Source organism: Lonchura striata, chromosome 2 (genome assembly GCF_050655825.1).
Source record: "Lonchura striata isolate lonStrDom1 chromosome 2, ASM5065582v1, whole genome shotgun sequence".
Classification (NCBI taxonomy): domain Eukaryota; kingdom Metazoa; phylum Chordata; class Aves; order Passeriformes; family Estrildidae; genus Lonchura; species Lonchura striata.
In genome coordinates, this window is record NC_140704.1 from 98,359,144 (window position 1) to 98,381,765 (window position 22,622).

At 40.1% G+C, this 22,622-nt stretch overlaps 1 protein-coding gene across 6 annotated transcripts in view; it reads left to right on the forward strand.

Annotated features, from left to right (window-relative positions):
* ZNF516 (zinc finger protein 516) overlaps positions 1-22,622 on the forward strand; it is a 101,221-nt gene that overhangs the window by 22,776 nt on the left and 55,823 nt on the right. For all 6 annotated transcript variants that reach the window (XM_021530855.4, XM_085571850.1, XM_021530856.4 and 3 more), the window contains exon 2: positions 19,500-21,521. In XM_021530855.4, the coding sequence (XP_021386530.1) occupies positions 19,625-21,521 (1,897 nt within the window). In that variant the 5' untranslated portion in view covers positions 19,500-19,624. The remainder of the gene's footprint in view (positions 1-19,499; positions 21,522-22,622) is intronic.

The following is a 22,622-nucleotide window of genomic DNA, read 5'->3' on the forward strand; positions in this document are numbered from 1 at the left end:
CATTTCCTTCTGTACGTTGGAGACTTTTTTTTCCCTTTCTAGCGATGCATTCTTGAGTACTTATCACTGAGTTATCTGATTAACTCTTGCATAAAAAAAGACAGTGAGGGGACTTAGAAAAAGCATAGCTGAAGTTTTCAAAGGACCCTCCATAACACCATTCCTAAGACTCTTCAGCTGCTTTGAAAATTTCAGTTTATACCTCTTCCATTGTCTGCCTGTATTGTGCATCTGTGCACATACAAGTATAGAAAATGTACTGTATGGTAAAACAGGCTAAAATATCTGTTTCAAATTAAATGTATTCATTGAGGAAAGATTGCTTTAGGCTCAGGTTATTTTACCAATATTCCACACTGAACTTCTATTCAAACCCAGTATTGCCTGTTCAGAGACTGTGGCATTGCAGTGCGGCTTGAGTGAAAAGAAACTTCATCATGTGGTTGGGTGCCAGAATGAGCTGACCTTTCAAAGACATATGACCTGTGGAACTCACTATACCAAGATATTATCAGAGTGAAACAGTACAGCTCAGGCTAACTAATGGACAGGTTATGACATATGACTTTTGGCATAAGAGGGCTACTCAAATCATGAGGTCAAGAAGGCACGTTTTCAAAGAAGGATGCTCTTGCCTACTTCTAAATCACTTTGTGCCCTCTGAAGTTGGGGTACTGGTCTCATCTCTTACTGCTTTTCTTAAGATGAAGGATGGGTCTAGTTTTAGAAAAAGTGTTTTTTTTTTCATCTGAATCACTGCTATAGTGGCTCAGATTTTAAGAAAATGTCCTTATGATTATGCATGATCTGTTATTTGATACCAAATATGAACTGTGTCTGTCAGAAAGGAGAAGTTATTACAATAAAAATTACCTTAAAAAATCCCAACCAACATTGTGGGAGTTGAGCTTGAAGCCAACCAGAGTGAAGCCACAGAGTGCTTGCAATGTCTCTGAAGTGATACTAAATTGTATGACAAGGAATGGTGACATGGCAGCACTTGCAGTTGATTATCCTCAGAAGTTTTGTACAAGAGGTTCCAATTCGTGTTAGAAACCAACACTGTAGTATTAGGAAAGCTGCACACTACTGCGGTCTGCAATTTACGTATCATGTGCTTCACTGAAGATTAGCTTTATTAAATCAGCCACTGCTTGCAGATCTGCTTCAGCAAGACCAAATCTGAGGCTTTCTAGAATTTTTTTTCTTTCCCTCATTGATGAAACAAGCAGAAACAGACAGGCTTGCTGCATGTTGTTTCTCCATTCATGGAAAAGATGAATTCAGAACTATTAAGCCAGTTTCCTGTTTAAATTGCTGGATTTTTTTGTTGCCCAGAACTGGAATTCAAATTCAGCTATTTCTCTCTGACCTTGACACATGTTTCCTTTTCTTGGCCAGCTGGAAAAATGTTAGAACAAACTTCATGGCAAGACACAAAGAGAATAATTAAAACCTTACATGTAGTTTTTCAGCTGTTGGTTGTGTTTCTTTAGAGAATTTATCCAAATAATTATAGATAAAAGTAAGTGTAACACTAGCAGAAAATCTGCCTGTGGATGCTGGAATTGAAGGCTGAAAAACTGTGATTTTTTGCACTTTTTATGATTGATTATTGATGATTGTGGCAACTCTCCCTGGAAAGGCTTTATTGTGCTGAATGAATGTGACCAGCTTTTGACTTCAACCTTTGTTCTGCAAGGTACTTTAAATGAGGAGCACCTTTGGTGCTCAGCAGCTGCATTTCTTCCTTTAGTGCTTTAATCGGTGCAGAACAAGAACAATAATGTGGAGATAACTTAATTATAAAATGCATAGATGTTGTTTCACTTACTTGCTCAATAGGCCAGAGACTTGGGAATATGAACCAGTGAAGCAATAAGCATTCTTCTAATAAGAATGCATTTACAAATGAAATAGCTTTTAAATTTGATATTTCTGTGCTATGCTAAAGATATGTTGTGCTTTTATGCTTTGGAGTTTAGTATGTTCTTGTCAGGGGCTATCAGAGTAGTTTAAATATTTTGGGTTGCAGATCCCTTATTAGGAAATGCAACGTGATCCAAGTGGTATTGGTTCAGTTGTGCTTTTGGTTTATTTGATGTATACAGAAACATAGTTCTCCTCCGTTTTGTGAAAATACCATTCTAATAATATCAGTACAAAATGTGGGTCTTTTCCTCAAGCCCCACGCTGTGCAGTTAAACCTAAACTGGGCTAGGAATTGCTCTTTTTTCTTTTTTTTGCAATACAAGCAGGAGTTCCTTATTGGCATAGCTCACCCCCGTAATTAGCTGCTGCCGCACAGGCGTGGTGGCCCAGGGTACAAACTATTGCAAGCACATCTCTGGATCTGCATGTGTTGTTTTCATTTACAATGTTAATGTAGATGACAAACATTATTAATACAGTGTAATTAAAGACTACATCTATAGCTTTCTGACATCTCTGCAGTTTGTTTTATTTTAGGCTGCAGGAAGCATTATGAACTCTGAAAAAGCTGTAAAGAGAGATTAATGGAAGTTACTAAAAATAATTTGAGATTTAAATGTGGAAGCCTGTAAAGTTACTGCTTTTTTATTTCATTATTTCATTCTATTTCATTTTATTTCATTATTTCATTATTTAATTCTAAACTGCTTTGGTCAAGGGCTTATGTAGATTCTGGGTTAGGAGAAATACTTTAAAATAAATGTTGGGATGAAGTTTGATAATAGACGAGTCCAACTCTTTTTAATGTTTTAAAGTTGTTCTTCAGTTGCATTAGACCTTGTTGCACTGGTACACATCTGGTAATTAGTCTCTTTTGGCTGGATTTCCCTAACAGTTTGCCTTTGTTAATAGCTACCAACTGACTCTTATAAAATAATTAAAATTTTATTTGATGGTATTTCTAATATGATGGCCATATTGTTGCTGGAAAGTGAAATCAAGCTGCAAAATTTCTACAGATGAGCTTAACTGTTTCAAACACAGAAACTACTGGTTTTGCAGTGAGAGCTGTGAAATATAGTGTGTGTGCAAATACATTGATAATGTCCTCTCTTCATAGTAGCGTGTTCTTTACTGAAAAGATTTGTGTACTGAATGCCCTTTAAATCTTACTGACATCTTTTTTATATGTCATTGTTTAAGATTTAAAAAAAAACCCTGTCATTAGTTACCAAAGTTTATTAACTTGATTTTTGTTCCTTCCCTTTGGCTGCAAGAGAATTGCTGTGAGTTGGTCACTGAGGTTCATTTGCTGTAGGCACAAGGAGGATGTCTCTGAAGCCTCTTGTAAGCAACCATGGCAGTGTCTGATTTGCAGTAAAGGAGGTGTCTGTGTTCCTGACAGCCTGTGAGGATGGAAGTAGTGACACACAGATAGAGCAGGTAGCAGAGTGGGAGATGGGTTTTTAGAGTTTTGTGGTTTTTTTGTTTTTTTTTTTTTTTTCCCTAGGTAGTCAGCACTGTTTGCCTTCCCAGTTTGAAAGTTGTGTATTCAGCTCTTTTGGACACTGTTGACCTCTCGCATGTGTTCATAAAACGTCAGGGAAGGGAGTCCTTTACCTTGCCAAGGAGTATTCCTGCTGCCACAGATGGTGGCTGTGCTCTGGGTGGCTGCAGCGCCAGCTGTTTTGCAGCTTGCCGTCAAAGATAAGCCTTGCCCTGAAATTCTGTGGCCACATAAAAGTGATTCCCCACCCTGTGACTGGAGGTGGCTGGGCTGTAAGATCTGAATGTGGGGAGGCCTTCGCCCTTTTCTCATACAGCAGCAGATGGCTTTGGATTTGTTGCTAATAGTCATGGGAATGTAAGAGGGTCTGAACTGGGTCAGACTAAAGATTCATGTGCTCCATCCCCTCTTTCCTCTGACAGTGCTTGGAGCATCAGGAGTCTCTTGGGGTACTCTCCCAGTTTGACCAGTTTGCAGTTCAGTGACTAAGCTAGAGGTTATATCAGTATTTTTGTTTTCTTAGCCCGGATGGGCTTTTCTTTCTGGAGTTTGTCCATTTGCAAATATTAAGCCTTACATGAACTGATTAGATAGTGGTGACGTGTGCTAGGCAAACTGGGAACTTAAATTTTGGGTGTCTTGGTTTCCAGCTGATGTCCACCGCGTAGGCTCAGGCAGGGTTTAAAAAGAATTCCAGTGCAAAAAGAAGTAATTCTAAATGTATAAGGAAAGTAAATGTCAGCCTTGGACTTCAAAACAAAAACTGAAGGGCTGGTGTCTTCCTTCTTGTATGGTTATAAGTGTCCAGTGAGTGCTGAAGTCATTGCAGTCAGTCAGGAGGGACACTTAGAGGTTAGAATTTGACCCTCAGTTTGTAACCAAAGCCTGGAGTGGGTGTAAACCTCTTGTATGCTGGCAGTCTTTCTGCAAGCCCCGAGATTAGAGAAACTTTTTGATTAAATGAGCTGTATCCAACTGCCATAATGGAGTTCCCAAAGAGCAGTTCCCTCAAGAAGAGGTATCATGTTGATCAGACAGGGCCTGTTGATGGCCAAACACCACTTCAGAGGGTGGAGCAGCTTCTTTTGGTCCAGTCATCTAAGTAACAGCATGAGACAACCCTTTGCACCTTTGGTTTGTAATCTGAAGCATATGAAGGAATGCTGCTTTCACAAGTCCCAAGTTGATAATACACTAGAGAATAAGTGATGAAACAGAGGCTATTCTGGACTTGATTTTCCAGCATTATTGCTGTGTCTCAGAGGGATGGTCTGTTGACTTCTCCTTTATGGGATACCTTACAATTTGGGCTGAAATAACCTCTTACTGGTTTCAGTGTTAGCAGATGCTGTAGCTGTACCCAAGACAGTTTTTCAAATGACAAACCCAGTGAGACACAGTGGGGTTTGTCAACTCCTTCAGAGCTGTCTTGTCTTACAATGGTGTTGTCACCATCTATTCTACTTATATTCAGGGTTATGCTAGAAACATTCTGGCAGAAGATCTTTCTTTGCCTAAGTTTCTGATTACCTCTAAATCCCATGGAGTAAATGGAGACTATGAATGCTCTGTGCATTTGACCATCCATCCACTGAATGCGGGTGGGATTGTTATGGCTCCCTGTATTAATTAGATGTTTGTAGGTAAGCTGTTGTAAGTTTTTGAGGAGTATTTTATGCTTGAAGCAGCAGAGCAAAAGAATACCACAATTGTTGCTTTAGTTACTGTTTTCCTGCTTACAGTTTTGTCAGAAGAGAAGGTAGCCCAAAGCCCCTTTTTCTGCAGTCCAGTGGTTCCAAAGAGAAGATGTAAGCCTGTGAAAACTTGGTGGTTATTGGAAGAGGCTTGAGATATGACTGAGTGTACTATAAAAGCTCAAAAGATGAATAAGAGAATCGACAGACAAGTTTTGGTCAAAAACGTCACCTAAGCTGATGGATGTACCATGATATTTGAGCGCTTGACCCATGAGGTTTAGTGCTTTGAGTTGACAGTACTGTAACACCCATTTTTATTGTGCTTTCTCTGCAACTTTTCGATATTGTTTTCAACACCTTGATTTTAAATGTTAGTTGAATGAATCATGCTTGAATTAATCACATTCAGGAGATACTTCTTGAAAGCCTGTCAAAAAAGAAGCATGTCAGAAGGAAGGACAATACTTTTAATTGTAAACCTTTATTTTTAGAGTTGAGATCTTGAAAGGAGTTGTCATGTTTGAATACAAACCTGATACAAGGGTTTAAGGAAAAAGTTTCTTTATTTATACAAAATACTCACTTATAGATAAGGTGGTGTACTTTTGACCCCATAAACAGTAGTAATAATGTGTGTTTTTTTCTTTCAAGATTGTGGTTTTTTACTGTTGGTCAAATTGAGGCTGTTTTTTTCTAACATATATGGCAAGTTTTTACTTGTGAGAAAATAATCTCTTCAGATTATAAACAGTAGCTTTGGTAAATGTACCCATTACTTAAGGAAGTGAGTACAGGTGTGCTTATAAAAAGAAAATCTTATCTGTTAAAAAAATAAAACCCTAAATCCTCTAAAGTATTAGCAACTATTGTAGCTGACTCTTGTAAACCTGCCAAAATTAGATTACACCTGCCTAAAAATGTGCTTTTAGGCAGGCATTTTCTACAACTTATGCTTGCTATTTCTACTGAAATATAAACCTCCCTGGCATAGATTACTTAGTTTTTATTTGTGTGCTCTTTGTTTAGTGCTGCAAGTGGAGTAGCCATGTAGTACTAAAGATAATATATAGTTATAAATGGTTTGTTTTGGTAGTAAGAAGTGTCAAGTAAGTGTATTGTAGCAGTTATTTATATATAGAGCAAATATAATACTGTGCTGTTACATCATGATTATTTAACACTGTCTGCAGTGTAGAAATATATTAAATAGGGAGTAAATGAGTAATAAATGGGCAAGATGCAGAGAAGTGAAAGCAATGGTAAAGATGGATAACCTAAAATAGGAAACTGGTCTTTATGTATGTGGCCAAGACAAATGGCGTTTGTGTGTTAGGAATAGCATCACAAAACATCCCATAATGAACCAGCCACGCTGTAATCCATGCTTATTTGTTGTGTAACAGGTTTAAGGATTTAGCAGTGTGGCTCAAATTCTGCTCTTGGAGTTAGGGAGTCACAGTGATGTTGTGCTTCTCTGGTGGAAAATCTACTTGCTTCAGCATTGCCCTGAGGGGTGAAGGAGTATATTTCTATTTGCAGAATGGGAAAATGTGTGATATAAAGCAGCATGCTCATGCTGGAGGAAAGTGAGTTTGAAAAGCTTTCAAATCATACTTACTGTCCTAGGTGTAGAAAATGACTAGCTCCTATGAGAAGAATACGTCACTGAAGTGAGCATCACCTCTAAGGATCTTACCCTTTAATTTGATGTTCTATATAGCCTACATTTTTTCCAGTTGCTTATAAAGAAATGGAGAGAGAATTGTAGCACTTGAATTCTATTTGTCATTACCCTTCTTGTTATTAAATGTAAATACATAACATTGGCTGGAAGTATATGTTTCAAATAGGCAGACAGGCTAGAGGCCAGTGACATGTGATTTATGCCTTGTTAGCTTCTTTACTATCTTGTCTTTACCATTTATTTGATGGTCCTTTTGGTTAACTTAAGAGATGAACTCTGGGTAGGTAGAAGAAGGGGTTAGTTTACTTTTGGAGCTTATGGGAAAGAAATTATTTCACAGCTTCTGTCTGTACCTCTGATGAAAAGAGAGACTTTGACTCTTTGAAAAGGTGAATCTTGACTTTATAATGATAATTTACTCTTAGAAATTATTTGAAGTTGGAACATTTGGCACTGTTTAAAAGTACATAAAAGAGCACATATAAAAGATCGCAAGTTCCTGCCTTGAGGAATATACATACCAATTAGAACATAGCAATATGTAGTACACGTATTATGCATTGGGGGGAAAAAACTATACAAAACTGAGTGATGGATTTAATTTTAGAAAATAATTTTGAGTCATTTGTGGGAAATATAATTTAAGAATTAATGAAAATACAATGAAAAACCAGTTCTAAATGCAGTGTCAGAACACAAGGTCGTAAGTGGGAAACTGATATAAAAGCTGTATTAGGGAGGGTGAGTCACTGCCCACACAAAAGAGAGTAGGGTGGAACTGTATAGGTCCTTGAAGAAGAATGGCGCTTGAGCCTCATACGCAAGGCATTTGGCATGGGTGTTGCCATCCTTTGACTTTTGGGACAGCAGCAGTTGCTGAACAAACAGAGGGGGACAAGTTACAGGCTTGGAGGCTGGAGATGGTTCTGTTGTAACTGAGGATATAAAAGCCTGAAGAGTGGGCATCCTCTGGGGAAGAGGACAGAAGGGGCAAGAAGGAGGCGTGTGTGTGTGCTGTATTGTCCTGGCAAACAACAAGCCAATGAGCAGGGACTGAGACTGTACTAATGAGCGAGAGCCCAAATGGAAGAATTAGTCATGAAGGGCCCAAACAGGCTTGGGAGACATAAGGAAGTGAAAGTGCTCCTGGAAGAAGCAGAAGTGTTGGGGACAACTGAGAAAGGCTGGAGGGCAGGCAGACAGGCGAGGAAGAGTGGGGAAAAGACACGGCCTTTAAAGTACATCTGTGGGATGGCGGTGGCCAGGAGGGGAGTGTGAGCCTGGCAGCTGGCCTCAGGTTGCCCAGGAGGAATCTGACAGGCAGGCATCTATGGATAGCTGGGGGTAGGAGGCATGGTGGTGACAGCCATGGTGTCACCATGAGGTGGGGTGGAGCCAGGCCAGAGGGTAGCGGTGCCACAGAAGTGATGTGGGATGGGCAGGGACGTGGGCTGTGGTGGAAAGTGCAGTGACCCATACGGCCATGGTGGTGTGTTGAGGTCGCTGTTGTGAAGAGTGGTGAGAGGAGAGGGTGCTGGTCTGTGCAGGTGGTACATACACTCATTTTCTGAAAGCAGTAATAAAGTCTCATTAGTACTTTGTGATGCAAGCAGATTGTTTTTTTTGGTGTATATAATTCTTGTTTTTCTTACTAGTCCATAGATTTGTCTTGTAAGTTACGGTTGTGGTGATGGAAAAATAAATTAACCAGCAACAGCCTGTGCCATCAGACCTTTCTTCCTTGCAGGCTTGCTTGCTTTCTATCCTGTGAGTGATAATTTCAGAGGTTTTGGTTTGTTTTGAAGTAGTTGCTCAGCTTTTGAGTGTTGAGGCTGTTACCAGAGTATCTAAGTAGGGGTGACATTTGTTCTTTTACTCTTTTTTTTTTATACTCTTAACGCTCCCTTCCTGTACTAAAGGCGAGCAGTGAGCTCAGGAATTGTTTTGGAGATATCTGCCCAGGCCCTTCTTTTTCACACATTTTCTGCATTTGGGTAAATTTCTGTCTATCTTTGGAGTTCTGGGAAAGTGCCTTGTACACTGTAGGTGAAGGACTGTCCAAAGATTCCCAGTCTTTGATTAAATTGGAAGGAGAGGAGAAGTACATGTATGAAGTAGTTCTGAACAGAGTTATTGGGGTTCATCTTGTGATTCCACAATGTCCTGACCTGCCAAATTCTGAAGCATGCTTTTTGTTGTGCTGTTATGAGAGCAAAGTGACAGTGCTGATAAAATATGCTTTGAAATTGTATTTATAAGGAGTGGATAGGATGTTTGTCTCTTTTAGGTGATACACTGCAGTGATGTTCCACAGAGATAGTTCAGCACTTCATACCAAAATAAGCCAGACCAACCAACAGCTGAAAGATTTGATTTCAGGTTTAGTTTCTTTACTCCTAACTGGGAGGTTTGAAATTCAGAAAAAGTTATCTTGTGCTTTATAGTCATTTGACATACCAGACTATTCTTTTCTTCTCTTTGTGTTTAAAGAAGTAAACAAATGAAAAGAAGAGAAAAGTAGCTATTTCACTGTGCAAATTAACTTATGCTTTATGGTTATGCCACTTTTATTGTACTGGCAACATGTGTTTGGTTTTCTTTGCTGGCAGACACAGGCCGGTACAAGACTCAGTGTTATTTCGAAGCTGGATTTATCACATATGTAATGGAAATGGCTTTTAGTTATGATAACTGCAGAAAAGTCTAAAATTAACTGTTTGAGTAATGAAGCAACAGCTGACATTTCATCTATAGAACTACTGGAGAACTTAGAAACTTTTGATCCTTCCTTTAAACTGCTAGCAGTCATCTGTCTTACTGCTATGTGTTAGATAAAGTCATCATCACAGATACACTTGTGGATGGACTGATCTTCAGGAGTGCTGTGTACTTCAGTATAAAGGAGGAGAAATGAAGGTATTTTTAAGACACTGGTTATCCACAGATTGGCCCTCAGCACTGTCTTCTGCCAGTTTGGAACTGGTGGTGTCATGGAGCCAAAGGTGTGTGTGATTTAATCAGTGTAGTAGGTCCTGAGTCTCAGCTGGGATAGAGCAACCTTCAGCTTGGGTGGTGAGGGATCTCTGAAGTGCACTGTCTTCGTCTGGGCCTGGGCATAGTCTGCGTGCTTGACATTCAGAAATGTTGCAGAGAATGGAAAAACTGTGATTGAAAGCATTAATGAATTACCTGCTTAAGTTCTTAAGAAGTTTAAAAAAGCTTCCTAAAATAGAGGTTGTCCATGCTATTTGTGCTTTACAGGAGCTTACAGTGAAATACTTTATATATACACATACATGCACATACATATCTCTATACACACAGATTAAAAAAAAGTAACCCAACATCTGCAAGTGAGATTTTTCCAGCTGTGTGTTTTGTGAATTTTCTGTTGCCTCTCAGTGCTATCTCACAAGGTAATGTTTAACAGAGTACTTTTATGGTTTATTGCATATGATTATTCATTCTTGTATTTCAGGGCACGGTTCCTCTGCCTTTCCCCTCTACTTTTTCTGTCCCACTCCTTCTCCCCTCCCCCCAGGTTTTTTGTTTTTTTTTTTTAATGCACTCTTTTCGCTTTTGTTAAACTGCTTTATAATTACTTTATGATCTGGTGGAGGGGGGAGAAGTAAGCAAACAAATTGGTGGTGTCCCTTCAGAAATAATTTTTGTTACAGTAAGACATTAGTAGTTAATCAAAGCACAGTGTTGCAGTTCTCAGTCTGTTAAGAGGTTAACGCTTGGCAATGCTTCTATTTATGAGGTAATGATTTTACTGTTGCAGTTTGAGCAGTAGGATACATTAGGTATAAGTGAAATTAATTTATTACCTTGAATTTCTTAATTCTTCACACAGCTTATCTTGCAGCAATGGCCCATAGAAATAATATTTACCTTCCATTGACCTGGTGATCACATGTCTGTACCTAGTAAACTTGTTTGGTATTAAACATACAACTTTTTGCATTTGTGGTCTGCTATGGACAAGTTATAGCACTGCATGAGTCTGCTGAAGCACTGAAGTTTGTTCCTTACTGGTGCAATTGTTAGTTGTGACAGTGAAATTTGGGTGGGCACTTAGGGCAGGGTTGCTTGTTGTAACTTCTGCTGGGGAAGGAAATGAAAAATTCAAAACGTTTACCTTGAATTATGCTCATGTTTTTCTTCCGTTCAGGTCTTGATGTATACAGCACAAAGGCATTCCAGTTTTAGTTAGCAGCTTCTGAATTGATACAAATTGATTTCATGGCACTGTGTACTCTTATGGCAGCAGAGGATGTGGTTTGTGTGTAGCTTGTGTTGATGGGGCAAACGAAAGAGGCAGCAAGAAGGGGTGGGTATGTGTCTGTGTGCGCCATGTACTGCATTCCTGTGCTTTCTGCCAGCTGATTATTCTGTCCCTCTTCTTCTATACAGATAATGTAAAAATTGCAAAAAACATAAGTATGTCCTTGTCATGACACTGCAAATAAAAAATAAGTACTTCTAAATTTTGTTTTGCTGTTGTAAGATAGAAACTGAGCTCGGAACAGAGCATATTAACAGAAAAATACCCTGCCCATACAGTTTGAAATCATCCCCCACACTGAAGATTAAAATAGCCATGTTACAACTCCATGTAAATTGGTCTGCAGTGGAAACCCTAACAAGATCATTAAATATAAAAGCACTATCGGATGTTGGGAAAATACTGTGCTGCCCATATATATATGCATCTCCACAGACATGCATGAATAGACAGCATCAATGCCATCGATTTGAATAAGGAAGTAATACACAGGATTGAGGTGACTTTGCTTATAACTGACTCACTTTTTTGTTTGAAACTATCAGAACTGTAAATGTTTCTTCAACTTTTAAATCTTGGGTTTTGGGAATAATATGCCATTAAAGTAGCTCCCTTGATGGGTGTGGCCAAATACTGTTACACTGTAGTAAAATGGAGGGTTTTTGTTGTTGTCATTGGGGTCTTTTTAAGGCTTTTTCTCTCTTTTTTTTTTTCTGGAACCTAAGTTGATGCTTATTTTCAGAATTAATGATATTGTTACAGCATGTCAAAATAAGAGCTTTTGACTTGCCAATATATATCAGTAATGACCCTAGGAAAAGAAAAATCACATCTGCACTGGTGCAGTTCTTGGCTTTTCTAGGGCTGATCAATAATCACATTGTGCATTCATTCCCACTAGCCCCCCACCCTGCAGGGTCAACTTTAACTACCAAGTCTTTACATTTCAGAAAAAGGACATAGGCTGCCTTTTGCATTACTAGTATCAGTCTCAGTGTTTCTTTTGGGTCTAATTTACTGTTACCCATCAAAAAAATCAGTAACTTCTTGTTTTTGTAAAATTTATTTATCTGTAATTTTTCAGGAGAGCTTATCTCTTCTGCCTTCTGGTGCTGTGCTGAGAGGTCTGGGTAGAAACTGGACTCAGGATGCTGAGGTTTGCTATGGTTGTGCTATTCAAATGGATCCTCTCTTGATTGTATTGTAGCATCTGACAATGACAATGGGAGAACAACAGTTTCAGGGCCTCATGTCTGGATGGTAACACAGCTGCTGCAATAAAGTCTTGTTATGGTTGACCAGTCACATTTGGACAGTTATTTCTAATTAGAAGTTCTTATTTGTGTTGCATTAGAAAATAGTTTGAAGCAAGCTGGTAGATGTTTGGATGAAGTTAGTTCATTTTCTCCTCTTTGCCTTGAAAGATTAATGTTGCTTTTTGTTTTGTCCTGCAGCCAGAATAAGTAGCCTTGAAAAAAACCTTGCTGTTAAAATAAGCTTTTTTTTCTTTTTTTTTTCTTTTTTTTTTTTTTAATATAATGTAATGGTCTCCAGCAACGGCTGTAAATTAAAGGATAATTGTGGGTAGTTCTGTCAGTGTTAGACATCACCAATAGTTTTAAGTCTTGTGATGGCATTTTGTGATTTCTGCATTGTAGGGTTTTTTTTTCCATGAAAGTACTAGTGTTAGTGGTTCCCTTTTATTCATTTCTTCATATTAGGGGGAAATGTAGTTTGTTCATAATGGATTATTGATTGGTCTGTGAACAGCAGAAGCCCCAAGGCCTTGTCATCAATGGTACTTACTCTCCCAATAGTGAATGCATCGCTTCATGCAGCCATTCGCAACCTCAGTCTGTAGAATATAAGCCCGTAATTGTTACTCTTGTGCAGCACAGTTTTTAGGGAGAGGAGCTCTTCATTGTCATTATGGGATTTTCCCCCTCAATTTGTTCAAAGAATGGTCCCTTTGTTTTGGTAGCAAGATAAAGCTTGTCCTGGATGTTAATGATACATTTCAATTCATTGCTTAGAATACTACAGTGTAACTAGTAAAGTACATTTCTTTGTCTCTCAGAAGACAAACACGCACAGTACACTAAAACACAAAGTATGTACTGAGTGGGTGACAGCTCTGTGTTTCTCAACATACACTTCCCCCCACCCTCCCACCCCAGGCTTGCTCCTGAACTGATTCCTGAGGACCCACAAAAAAAATCTGGGTTACAGAAGTTTTGTTGACTTCATTTTGAGAGCGATCAGCTCCTTGCAAACTTGTGCCTCCAGCTTTTTCAGCATTAGTGTTTTTACCTTTATTTCATGTATTCCTTCCTCTGCTAAGGGTGCGGCATCAGTTGGGAAAGGCCTGACTCTGCTTTCCTGCCTGCTGCTCGGAAGCCTGCTGCAAAATGTCATTAGCTCATGGAGGGAGAAAGACACAAAAACACATGATGTATTTGGAGAAGCTCAAAATAATATCTCAGGGTTGAGACAGCAAACTTTGCAAAGGAGAAGAGCTTCACCAGCTGCAGGGGAAGGCTGGTTGAAAATAATTAAACAAAAAACGTTTTGCAAAATGCTGCCCAAGGATTTTAAAAGCCTGAGTGGAAAGAGATTAATAGAAATTTCTTGTTTCTTTTTCCAGAAGCTTTTTATTTTTGTTTTTCAGTCCTGTGTCAATTTTGGCAGGCTTCAACAGATTTCAGGAGGTCTGTTGTCCAGATTGCTACTTCTGATAACTGAAGACATTTGGAAAATTTGCCAGTCTTCTGCAACTGGCTTGGGATTTTTGGATAGGTTTTTACTGGGTTAGTTCGGTTTACTCTCAAAAAGTCCGTGTAGAACTATGCTGCCTTTACCCTTGCAAGCTGCAGAATGCCAGAATTTCCTGCAAATTCAGGTACAGGCTTCCTGTTTAAAGATAAGCTCGTTCTGTGCTCTGGTGTAGTCTGTGGTCCATAGTCAGGTGATAGGGTCTGTAAGAGGCATTTGGGTAGGACTGGTGTTGGCAGGAGTGAGCTTTAGTCAGGGTGATGGACTGATGAGCCCCGTGGGATGTGGCTGTTCAGAAGAAGCCATGTCCCCTCACAAAGTGGGGAGGAGGGTGTGCAGGCAGGGCAGGGCTGGTGTGTGTGGAGGACAGAGTCTGCAGCCTAGGGAGAAAGGTCCGTGTGGTTCAGCGAGCTCCAGGGCTGGTGGGGCAGCTGTAAAATGTCCTGTCTTTTGTCCCCTCTCTTCCTGTACTTCACTCTTGTCTTGCCCTGAATGGCAAAGCCTGTTTGGCTCTGAGGTGATCTCAGCCATCTCAAATCAGCAGAGAACCTCTCTCCAGGTTGCTGTTCTTCAAAAACACAACTTCCTCAAATTCACCTAGATATTTACATGCTATGTCCTATTTCATCATCTAGAAGAAATTTCAGTAAGATACTTTTCAACATGATCGTGCCTCCCATAGGTTTTTTTGTTTGTATTTTTTAAAGTCCTTGTTGCTCTTGGCAGAGGAATATGGTGGAGTGGTTGCAGTGTATGTTCAAACCTCTTTGAGATTAGAAGAGCAAGTATTTCTCCAGTGCATTTCCAGTCCCATCTCCAGATGGGACTTGAAATACACCCAGACTGAAAGCAGTTTGTTTTAAAAGATGCACTGTGCTATTCAAATATGTCTGTGTAGCTTCCCAAATTGTGTTTTCTTCTTTATTATTTACTGAAGAGTTTTCCCTTCTTGCCACTACAGATCATGCAGTATGATTTTAAAAATAGTATTTAATTGAGGAGGAATTTAAAAGAAATATATAGTTTGCTTGTTCTGTTTTGGAACAGGAATACTTTTGTATGTTTTTCTCTGTCTGCACTGCACAACATATTTGTATGTGAGAAATGAATTTGCAATTATTTTTCCAGTGTGATATCTTCTGAATTCTTTTTGTCTTAATTTATTCTTTTCTTAACCCCCCCCCCCTCCCCCCCCCCCCCCAGTTTTCCTGTGTTATTTTCAATTTTTCTTTTTATTAATTGTTTTCCAAGAGGCACAAAAGGTCCTTAGGAGGCCGTGTCTTCCTCTGTGGACCTGTGGGCAGTTCTCAATACCTGGTCCTCTTCCAGAGTAGGACCAGGTGGGATGAAGAGAAGAGTAGTTACACATAGTGCTCTTTCCCTGTACTTCTGGGCATGCTTCATTGCAAGGATAAATGATGCTTCATTGCAGAAGTTGTGAGGGTGCTGCTGCCATGCACCAGGGTACCTGCTGAACTGCCAGCAGGGACAGGCTACCACAACCTCACTGGGAAAGCCATGGATGGTGATGGAAAGGATGCTGGGACTCTGTGATCACTTTGGTCAACTGTGCTTTTTCTGAAAGGAAACAACTCTGTCCAAGTTAGTTTTAAAAACCAAAGGAGTTTTGAAAAGTCCTAAAAGTTTGAAATAGAATAAATTCTGACAAGTAATTGCTTTAAGCGGGTAGGAAAGTTTGTTTTCTCTTTGGAGGCATCAGGGGAATAAAACAAAGTTTGTTTTTATTTATTTGTTCCCATGTGGGTCAAGGCAAAGAATCTAGTGAGGCAATTGTGCAGGAAGAAACTTTATAACTAAAATATTTGTCTGTGCAAAGACATTATTTCTCAGCATACTCCCCCACCCCTCCTGATCTTTGTTCATTTTTCTCTTCCATCTTGCTTTATATACCAAACTCATGTGTAAACAGTGATGGTAAGTGTATTTTAAAAGGAGCTGAAAATGCCTCATGGATAGTGGCCAGCTGCTTCTTACATGAACTGCTGATGCCTAGTTCAACAACAAAAACTGAATCTAGTTTATATGCCCCTTAAGAGTATCACAGCTCCCCCAAGTAGGTGGATGGCATTTGGAATAGACTGCAGTGCCATTGAGACACACAAAATATTTTTAAAGACTGTATCTTAATTTATGGTTTACATTCATTTTACATTCACTTGTGTTTTCCTATGGCTTGCCCCTCTGCTGGTGGGGATTTCTGTGCTGTGCCAGTCTGGGAGGAGTCTGCGGGCTGGGTGTGACTCTGCTATGGATTGTGTGTGATGAGCCAGTGCTATGGAAGTTCAGGGTGAGCTTGGACCAAAACAGTGAAGGGCTGCTGGCTATCACCTGAAACACTTCAGTAGCCTGAGGGTAGCTGGAGGTGGCTGCATTCCATGTGTGCTGATAGAGAATTATTTCAGAATACTTTAAAATCTTGAATTACTTCAAATGACAACTTTTTAAATTATCACAGTCAGCCAGAAAGAAATAAAGATAACTATGGCAAAATTTTACTCCTAATGAAAGAGTGACTGGTGGTGTTTGATTTACCAGTTATCTTTCATCCATTGTGCTATTTTTGATGTTTAGTATTTAATCCCAAGGTAAAAATTATTCAGACAGAATGTTACTTTCTATTGTTAGGATTCTTTACCAGTGTTTTTTCCCTTATTTTGTAAGTTCATTTTTCTAAATTAAAGCTTTTTTCCAAAGTTGTGATTTTATTTACTACTTTCCAGTGAACCAGCTTTGCTGTTCTGTAAAGACACTTCTCTGGAAGAATTACTTCTAAGTAGCCTCTCAAATGATATGAGGAGGGAGAAGTGAGTTGTTTATATATTTTACCAAAGCCAAAGACTGACCTCCACGTACTGTGTAAAGTAAGCTCAGATTGGGTGAACACCCGTCATGCCCCTAGAATTTTGCCTGTGGAGTATCAGATTTGAAATTTTGTTGAGTCTTATATGTGCATGAATTCAAATAATTCAAGTGTAGGAATGCTTTATTCCAACTTTTGAGTCACAGATTGCAGTGTATTGGGCAAGATAAAGTAATAGAGATGAAAAAAATTCTCAGAATATTTTTGTGAAGATGATAACACTTCCATTAAGTATTTTAGACTAATAAAATTATTCAGTAGTTTTTAAGTCTGACATTTTTTCCCCTCAGGCCTAATTTAATACAGGACTGGGAGGATCTCCTGTGAGTGGCTAATACCCTTACAAGTAATGCTTTCTTCATAGCCTCATTTTCATAACTAAGTTTCATTAATGAAAATGCTATAAATAATTAAAGTGAAATATGTCAAGAGTAAGCCCAGGGAATCTGTGGCCAAGTAAACAAAGGGACTCTGATGCTTTGGATCTACATGTGCTTGGAGTGCTGCATACAGCAGTCTTGTCTAAGCGTGGCTCTTAAAGCTCTTTTGAACTTTCAGACAGGAAACACTGCAGAAAGTTGAGTTAAAATGGGCCCTACATTTTAAAATAATAATTTTTAAAAAGTTGTTAGTCTAAAAATCAGCCTGCCAGTAGAAGTCATATGTTCACTAATGTGAGCTGTAGAAAATTAAGAATGTAGAAAACATGGTATAAAATACATTAAAAGATTTGTTCCCAAAGCTTTATATTTTTTTTCTGAAATGGTGTGGAACATTTCAGAAGAAGCTGTTGCTTGCATTTAGCATAGTATACTTGAACCTGGTGTTTCTTTATATGATTTAATGACTTTTAGGTTAAATCTTTGATTATAAGACAATATGGGTTGTTACTTGGCAGTTTTGTGTTGTGGATGAGATAAATAAGATGTTACTCTTAAGTTGTTTCATCCACTGTTGGGCAATATAAACTTGTATTTTCTGTGTGGTGTGTTTGTACCTTCTGGTGCAGCCACAATTTCAGTGGCTGATATCTTTACTCTAAACCCAGGAAGTTTCTTTTGAGACTGTCCCTCAGTTTGATTTTAAATTACTAATTTCAAAGATTAGTTTAGATTCTGTAGTTTGTAAACATCCTGGTCATATGGACTTCTGAATTTGAGATATCTCTTTTTTTTTGATTAATAAAAAAATGCTTCATTCAAGAAATGAAATTGCTTTTGTCACTCATCCCTTAAATGCTATTGTCAGCTCTCTGAGGAAAAGGTAGTTTGGTTTTGATGCTGTTTTAGAACTCCCTAACATGCTAAATGGATACTAGATATGCAGACAATCCAGCCCAGAAATGAATGTCTTGTAGCAAATAAGAGGGCTAGATTAAATTAAACGTAATGAAATTCTTCTGTAGCCTGTGAGTGAGATGAGCATTGCGACAGTCTTGCTTTTCGTTTAGCTCCTGCTGCTGATATGGTTAGACTGCTTATTTATTGGAGGGACTCAGAGGTGAATACAGTGAGAAATCTCAAAATTTGCAGCTGTAGATCTGTAGCTCTTTGTTGAGTCATAGATGGAAGTGGGAATATATGGTCTCATTAGTGCTCTGCATATTTTTAGCTACATGTTAAGAAGCTGATGTATTCTTAATGTGGCAATAGATCAGTTTTCTTCATTAGAGAATGCTGTGTTCTTTGATCTTAGTCATGTGGTGTTTGTAGTTCTTAATGAGGATTTGGGGGGTGGGGGGAAGATTTTGTTTTACAGTGTAGTAATTGGAAAAGAAACAGCCTATGTGGATTTGATTCATTGTTTTTTGCTGTATACAAGGTACTGGTGTGTTTCATCTTGCACTAAGATACTGACCCTTGCATTTATTCATGAAGAGGTACAAAAATATGTAAACTTTTATTAATTTGCTCTGTTAATTAGAGTTTTTTTCCTGTTTTGTTTGTTTGTTTATGGTTAAAATTCTGTTTCATTGAGGTGGGTGGTGGTGTCATTTCCTGTGTGTCATGTTGACATAAATCACTCACATTTGAGGTAATTTGATAGCTACATTATCACTTTGCTTTGTTAGTTTGAGACTGAAATTTATACTTGGAGGGTCTTTTTAGTTCACTGTCCAGCAGGAAATAACTTATAGTTTTCATGAGTGCTTTGTCAGGCTCTACATTCTTGTTTGCTCTGTAATCAAAGTACTGAGCATCCTCAGCCTTTGCGCCTTTCTGTGCCTGCCACTTCAAGCACAGCCGAGCTGTCTGAGACACAAAGTAATGCAGTTGCCAGCAGGAATATGATACTTACTAAAGTCTTTAGGAAAGCCTTTTATCTTTGGCAAGTAACTATTTTACATGAAATTACACATGATGGTAAAGCCACAGATTTAAAGTGTAATAACCCCCACAAGAAATGTTTTCCTCATTTAAGGTGTATTTTTAGCCGCTTCTGCCTGGTTTTCAAACAAAAAATATTTCTAAAGTTTGCACTTCGTTCAAGATGCTGATGTCAGTGTATAGAAATGAGTATTTGCTCTTTCATGGATTTTACTTATTTAGTGATTATGCTTGTCACAGAATTCTAGAATATCAACAAAAAGAGAAACTACTGCCTTTTGTTGCAATTGATTGTCATATGGTGCACTTCTGAGTGCGGAGTGAGTGATGGAAGCCGTTGAATTCAAAACATGAACAGGTTTGACTATATTTAAGAATCTGTACATTTGGATGATTTTGTTCTTGTTTCAGGTGATCTATGCTGTCCGCTTACAAAGCATACTGAAATAAATCGGTGCTGTGGACTCTGTGGAGCAACTGAAAGGAGAAACCTTACCCTGAGAATGAAGCTATAAAACACCTCTTTGCAGAACCGTATGATTGAGAACGCGGTCCAGCCCTCCTCTGCTGCCAGACATGCTTTTGTCCTCCTGCCCCGCTTACCCCCTGTTGCAGTAATACAGATGGATCGGAGCAGAGAGGCAGAAATGGAGTTACGGAGATCCTTCAGCCTTGGCAAGCTGAGCAAAAACGACATGGATGCTGACAAGACCATGTGCCACAGCTGTTGCATCTGTGGTAAAAGTTTCCCTTTTCAGAGCTCCCTGTCACAGCACATGAGGAAGCACACAGGTGAGAAGCCCTACAAATGCCCTTACTGTGACCACAGAGCTTCCCAAAAGGGCAACCTGAAGATTCACATCCGCAGTCACAGGACAGGCACTTTAAGTCAGGGGCACGAGACAGAGGTGGGAGAGGCACAGCTGGGAGAGATGGGTGTTTCAGAGGGCCTTGGTGGGTGCACCAGCCCCACTAAAAGTACATCTGCCTGCAACAAGATCTTGAACGGTACCGCTCAGGTTGATAGCAGCAAGATCTTGTTGAGAAGTAGCAAGAAGGAGGTCACAGAGATGGCACCAGCTGAGGAGGATGACAAGCTGACCTCTTACCAGTGTACCTTCTGCAAAAACAAATTTGAAAGGAAGAAGGACCTAGAGCAGCACCTGCACCAGGTCCACAAACCGTTCAAGTGCAGGTTGTGCAGCTACATGACCCTGAGGGAGGAGACGCTGTTAAACCACATAGAGAAAGACCATATAACAGCTCAGGTCCCTAATGGGGAGACCTACACCGAGAACTGCAAGAGCGAGCTGAATGTGGGTGAGTTCCCATGCGAAGTCTGTGGTCAGACCTTTAGTCAAACCTGGTTCCTGAAAGCTCACATGAAAAAGCACAGGGGGTCATTTGATCACGGGTGCCATATTTGTGGCAGGAGATTCAAAGAGCCCTGGTTTCTCAAAAACCACATGAAGTCGCATGGCCCCAGGTCTGGGAGCAAAAACAAACCAAAAAATGATTTGGATCTGATTGCCACTATCAATGACGTGATACAAGAGGAGACAATTGTGACCGGCCTATCTCTGTACGAAGTTTGCACCAAGTGTGGAAATCTGTTTACAAATATGGAAAGCCTGAAAGTGCATAATGCTGTTCACTACCGTGTGCAGCCAGGCGGCACTGGGGATAAAGCTGAGGGCTTGACTGATGGGAGCCTGAGCTCCTCGGTAACCAAGCAGTTTTTCTTGCAGTGTCTCAATCTACGGCCGTCTGTAGGGCTGGATAGAGTTACGAGAGGACAGCCTGGGAAAAGAGTAGCTGAGCTGGATCCGGTCAATAGCTACCAAGCTTGGCAGCTGGCCACCAAAGGAAAAGTAGTAGAGCCCTCAGAGTATGTGAAGTATGTGGGATGGGATGAGGCCCTGGCAGTTGCAGATGTGACTTACGACAAGGATAAGAGGGAGTATATCCTTGTCAACCAGGAGAAGCGCAAGCGGGACCAGGACTCACCCAGCAACCCTAAGAAGAAGAGCTGCACCAGTGGCCGCCTGGAGAAAACTGGCAGTGTCCCAGCGGGGGAGAGCTGCCCGCTTGCCCCAGGGGATCTGGATTATCGCCCTGCCTCACGGCAGAGCCGGCGGGCCACCCAGAACAAGTCCACTGAGTGCTTTGAGTGCGGGAAGGTCTTCCGCACCTACCACCAAATGGTGCTGCACTCACGAGTGCACCGCAAGGAGCGGAGGAGCTGCAGCGAGGGTGGGACAGCCGCCCAGCCGGACCGCTACGGCTCCAGCAGCGAGGAAGGGGACTCGGGGTCTGTCAGCGGGCCCAGCACCCCGGGCTCTGCATCCGCCCCGGAGGACTCGGCCACCTCTGGCTTGGGAGAGGAGGGGGCTGAGGAGAGCTCGGAGGAGGGAGCAGCCAATCCCTTGCTAGGTAAGATCGCTCCCAGCTTTGCTCTAGTAATTGCTGCTGGTCCCTGTGCCACCTGGTCTGGGACACAGCGATGACCAGAGAGAGAAATACATGAAAGCAATATGAGAGGTCTTAGAGGCCCCGTGTCTGCTGCTTGTCTCAATGTGGCAGCTCCTTTCTGGTGCAGGTAATAAAAGCGAGATGATGTTTTTGTAATGTGCTGGTGAACTTGTATTTTGATGAAGGACACCTGAGAAGTATTTTAGTTGCCTATAGCAACACTGTAGGATATTCAGGATAGCCCCCTGGATGTCTTGGGGGCTGTTTTTCCACAATTCATGGGTGTTCTGTCTGCAGTGTACAGGTGTAGCCTATGTAGCATAGCCCCAAAGCACATAAACTTGTTAAAACGCCAGCGTGAGAGGAGTCTCTCTCCTCTTCTCCGCTTCACTTCCCAAATTGTGTTTATAACTCCAAAGGCTATAATTAATCTCTCTGGATTAAAGCAGTCCTTTGAGCCCAATGCTACTAAATGGAACAAATTATTCTCCAAATAGCAGCAAAGTAAATATTTAAAAGAACACCATTAAGCACTTTCGTGTCTTTTTTTTTTTAATCCTTTATTTTTGTTGTTAACCATGCTTTGTTTATAATACCCTTTTAGAAATGTGAGATTAACCATTCTTTCCTTACTAGCCCTTCTGCTGGGTTTTGTTTGTTTTCTGTTTGGTGAACAAAAACGGTTTCCTCTCATTTTCACTCCTTTTGTTCTGAAGAACATAGTTATCTATAGAGTTAAACTCATTTTCAAGACCATCGTGGATGAAGTAATCTGCACCATTGTGGAAGAGAGTGGGTTTATTCAATTACCTTGCTCTTTCAGGATATTATATAATGTTGCCCTTTCTCCTGGCTTCAGACTCCACAGCCGCAAAGCGACATTTTCCAGAATTGTGAATTGTTACATGTTTTTCGTAAATTTCTGAAGCAATGGTGGATATATTCAAATTAATCCAAGAACACCAGGGGTTTTTTTATGCTTTTTCACCTTTCTTTAAAAAAAAAACAACTCCAGAAAGTCTAGTGACAAGCTAGAGTCTTACAGATTCTTAAATATTTACG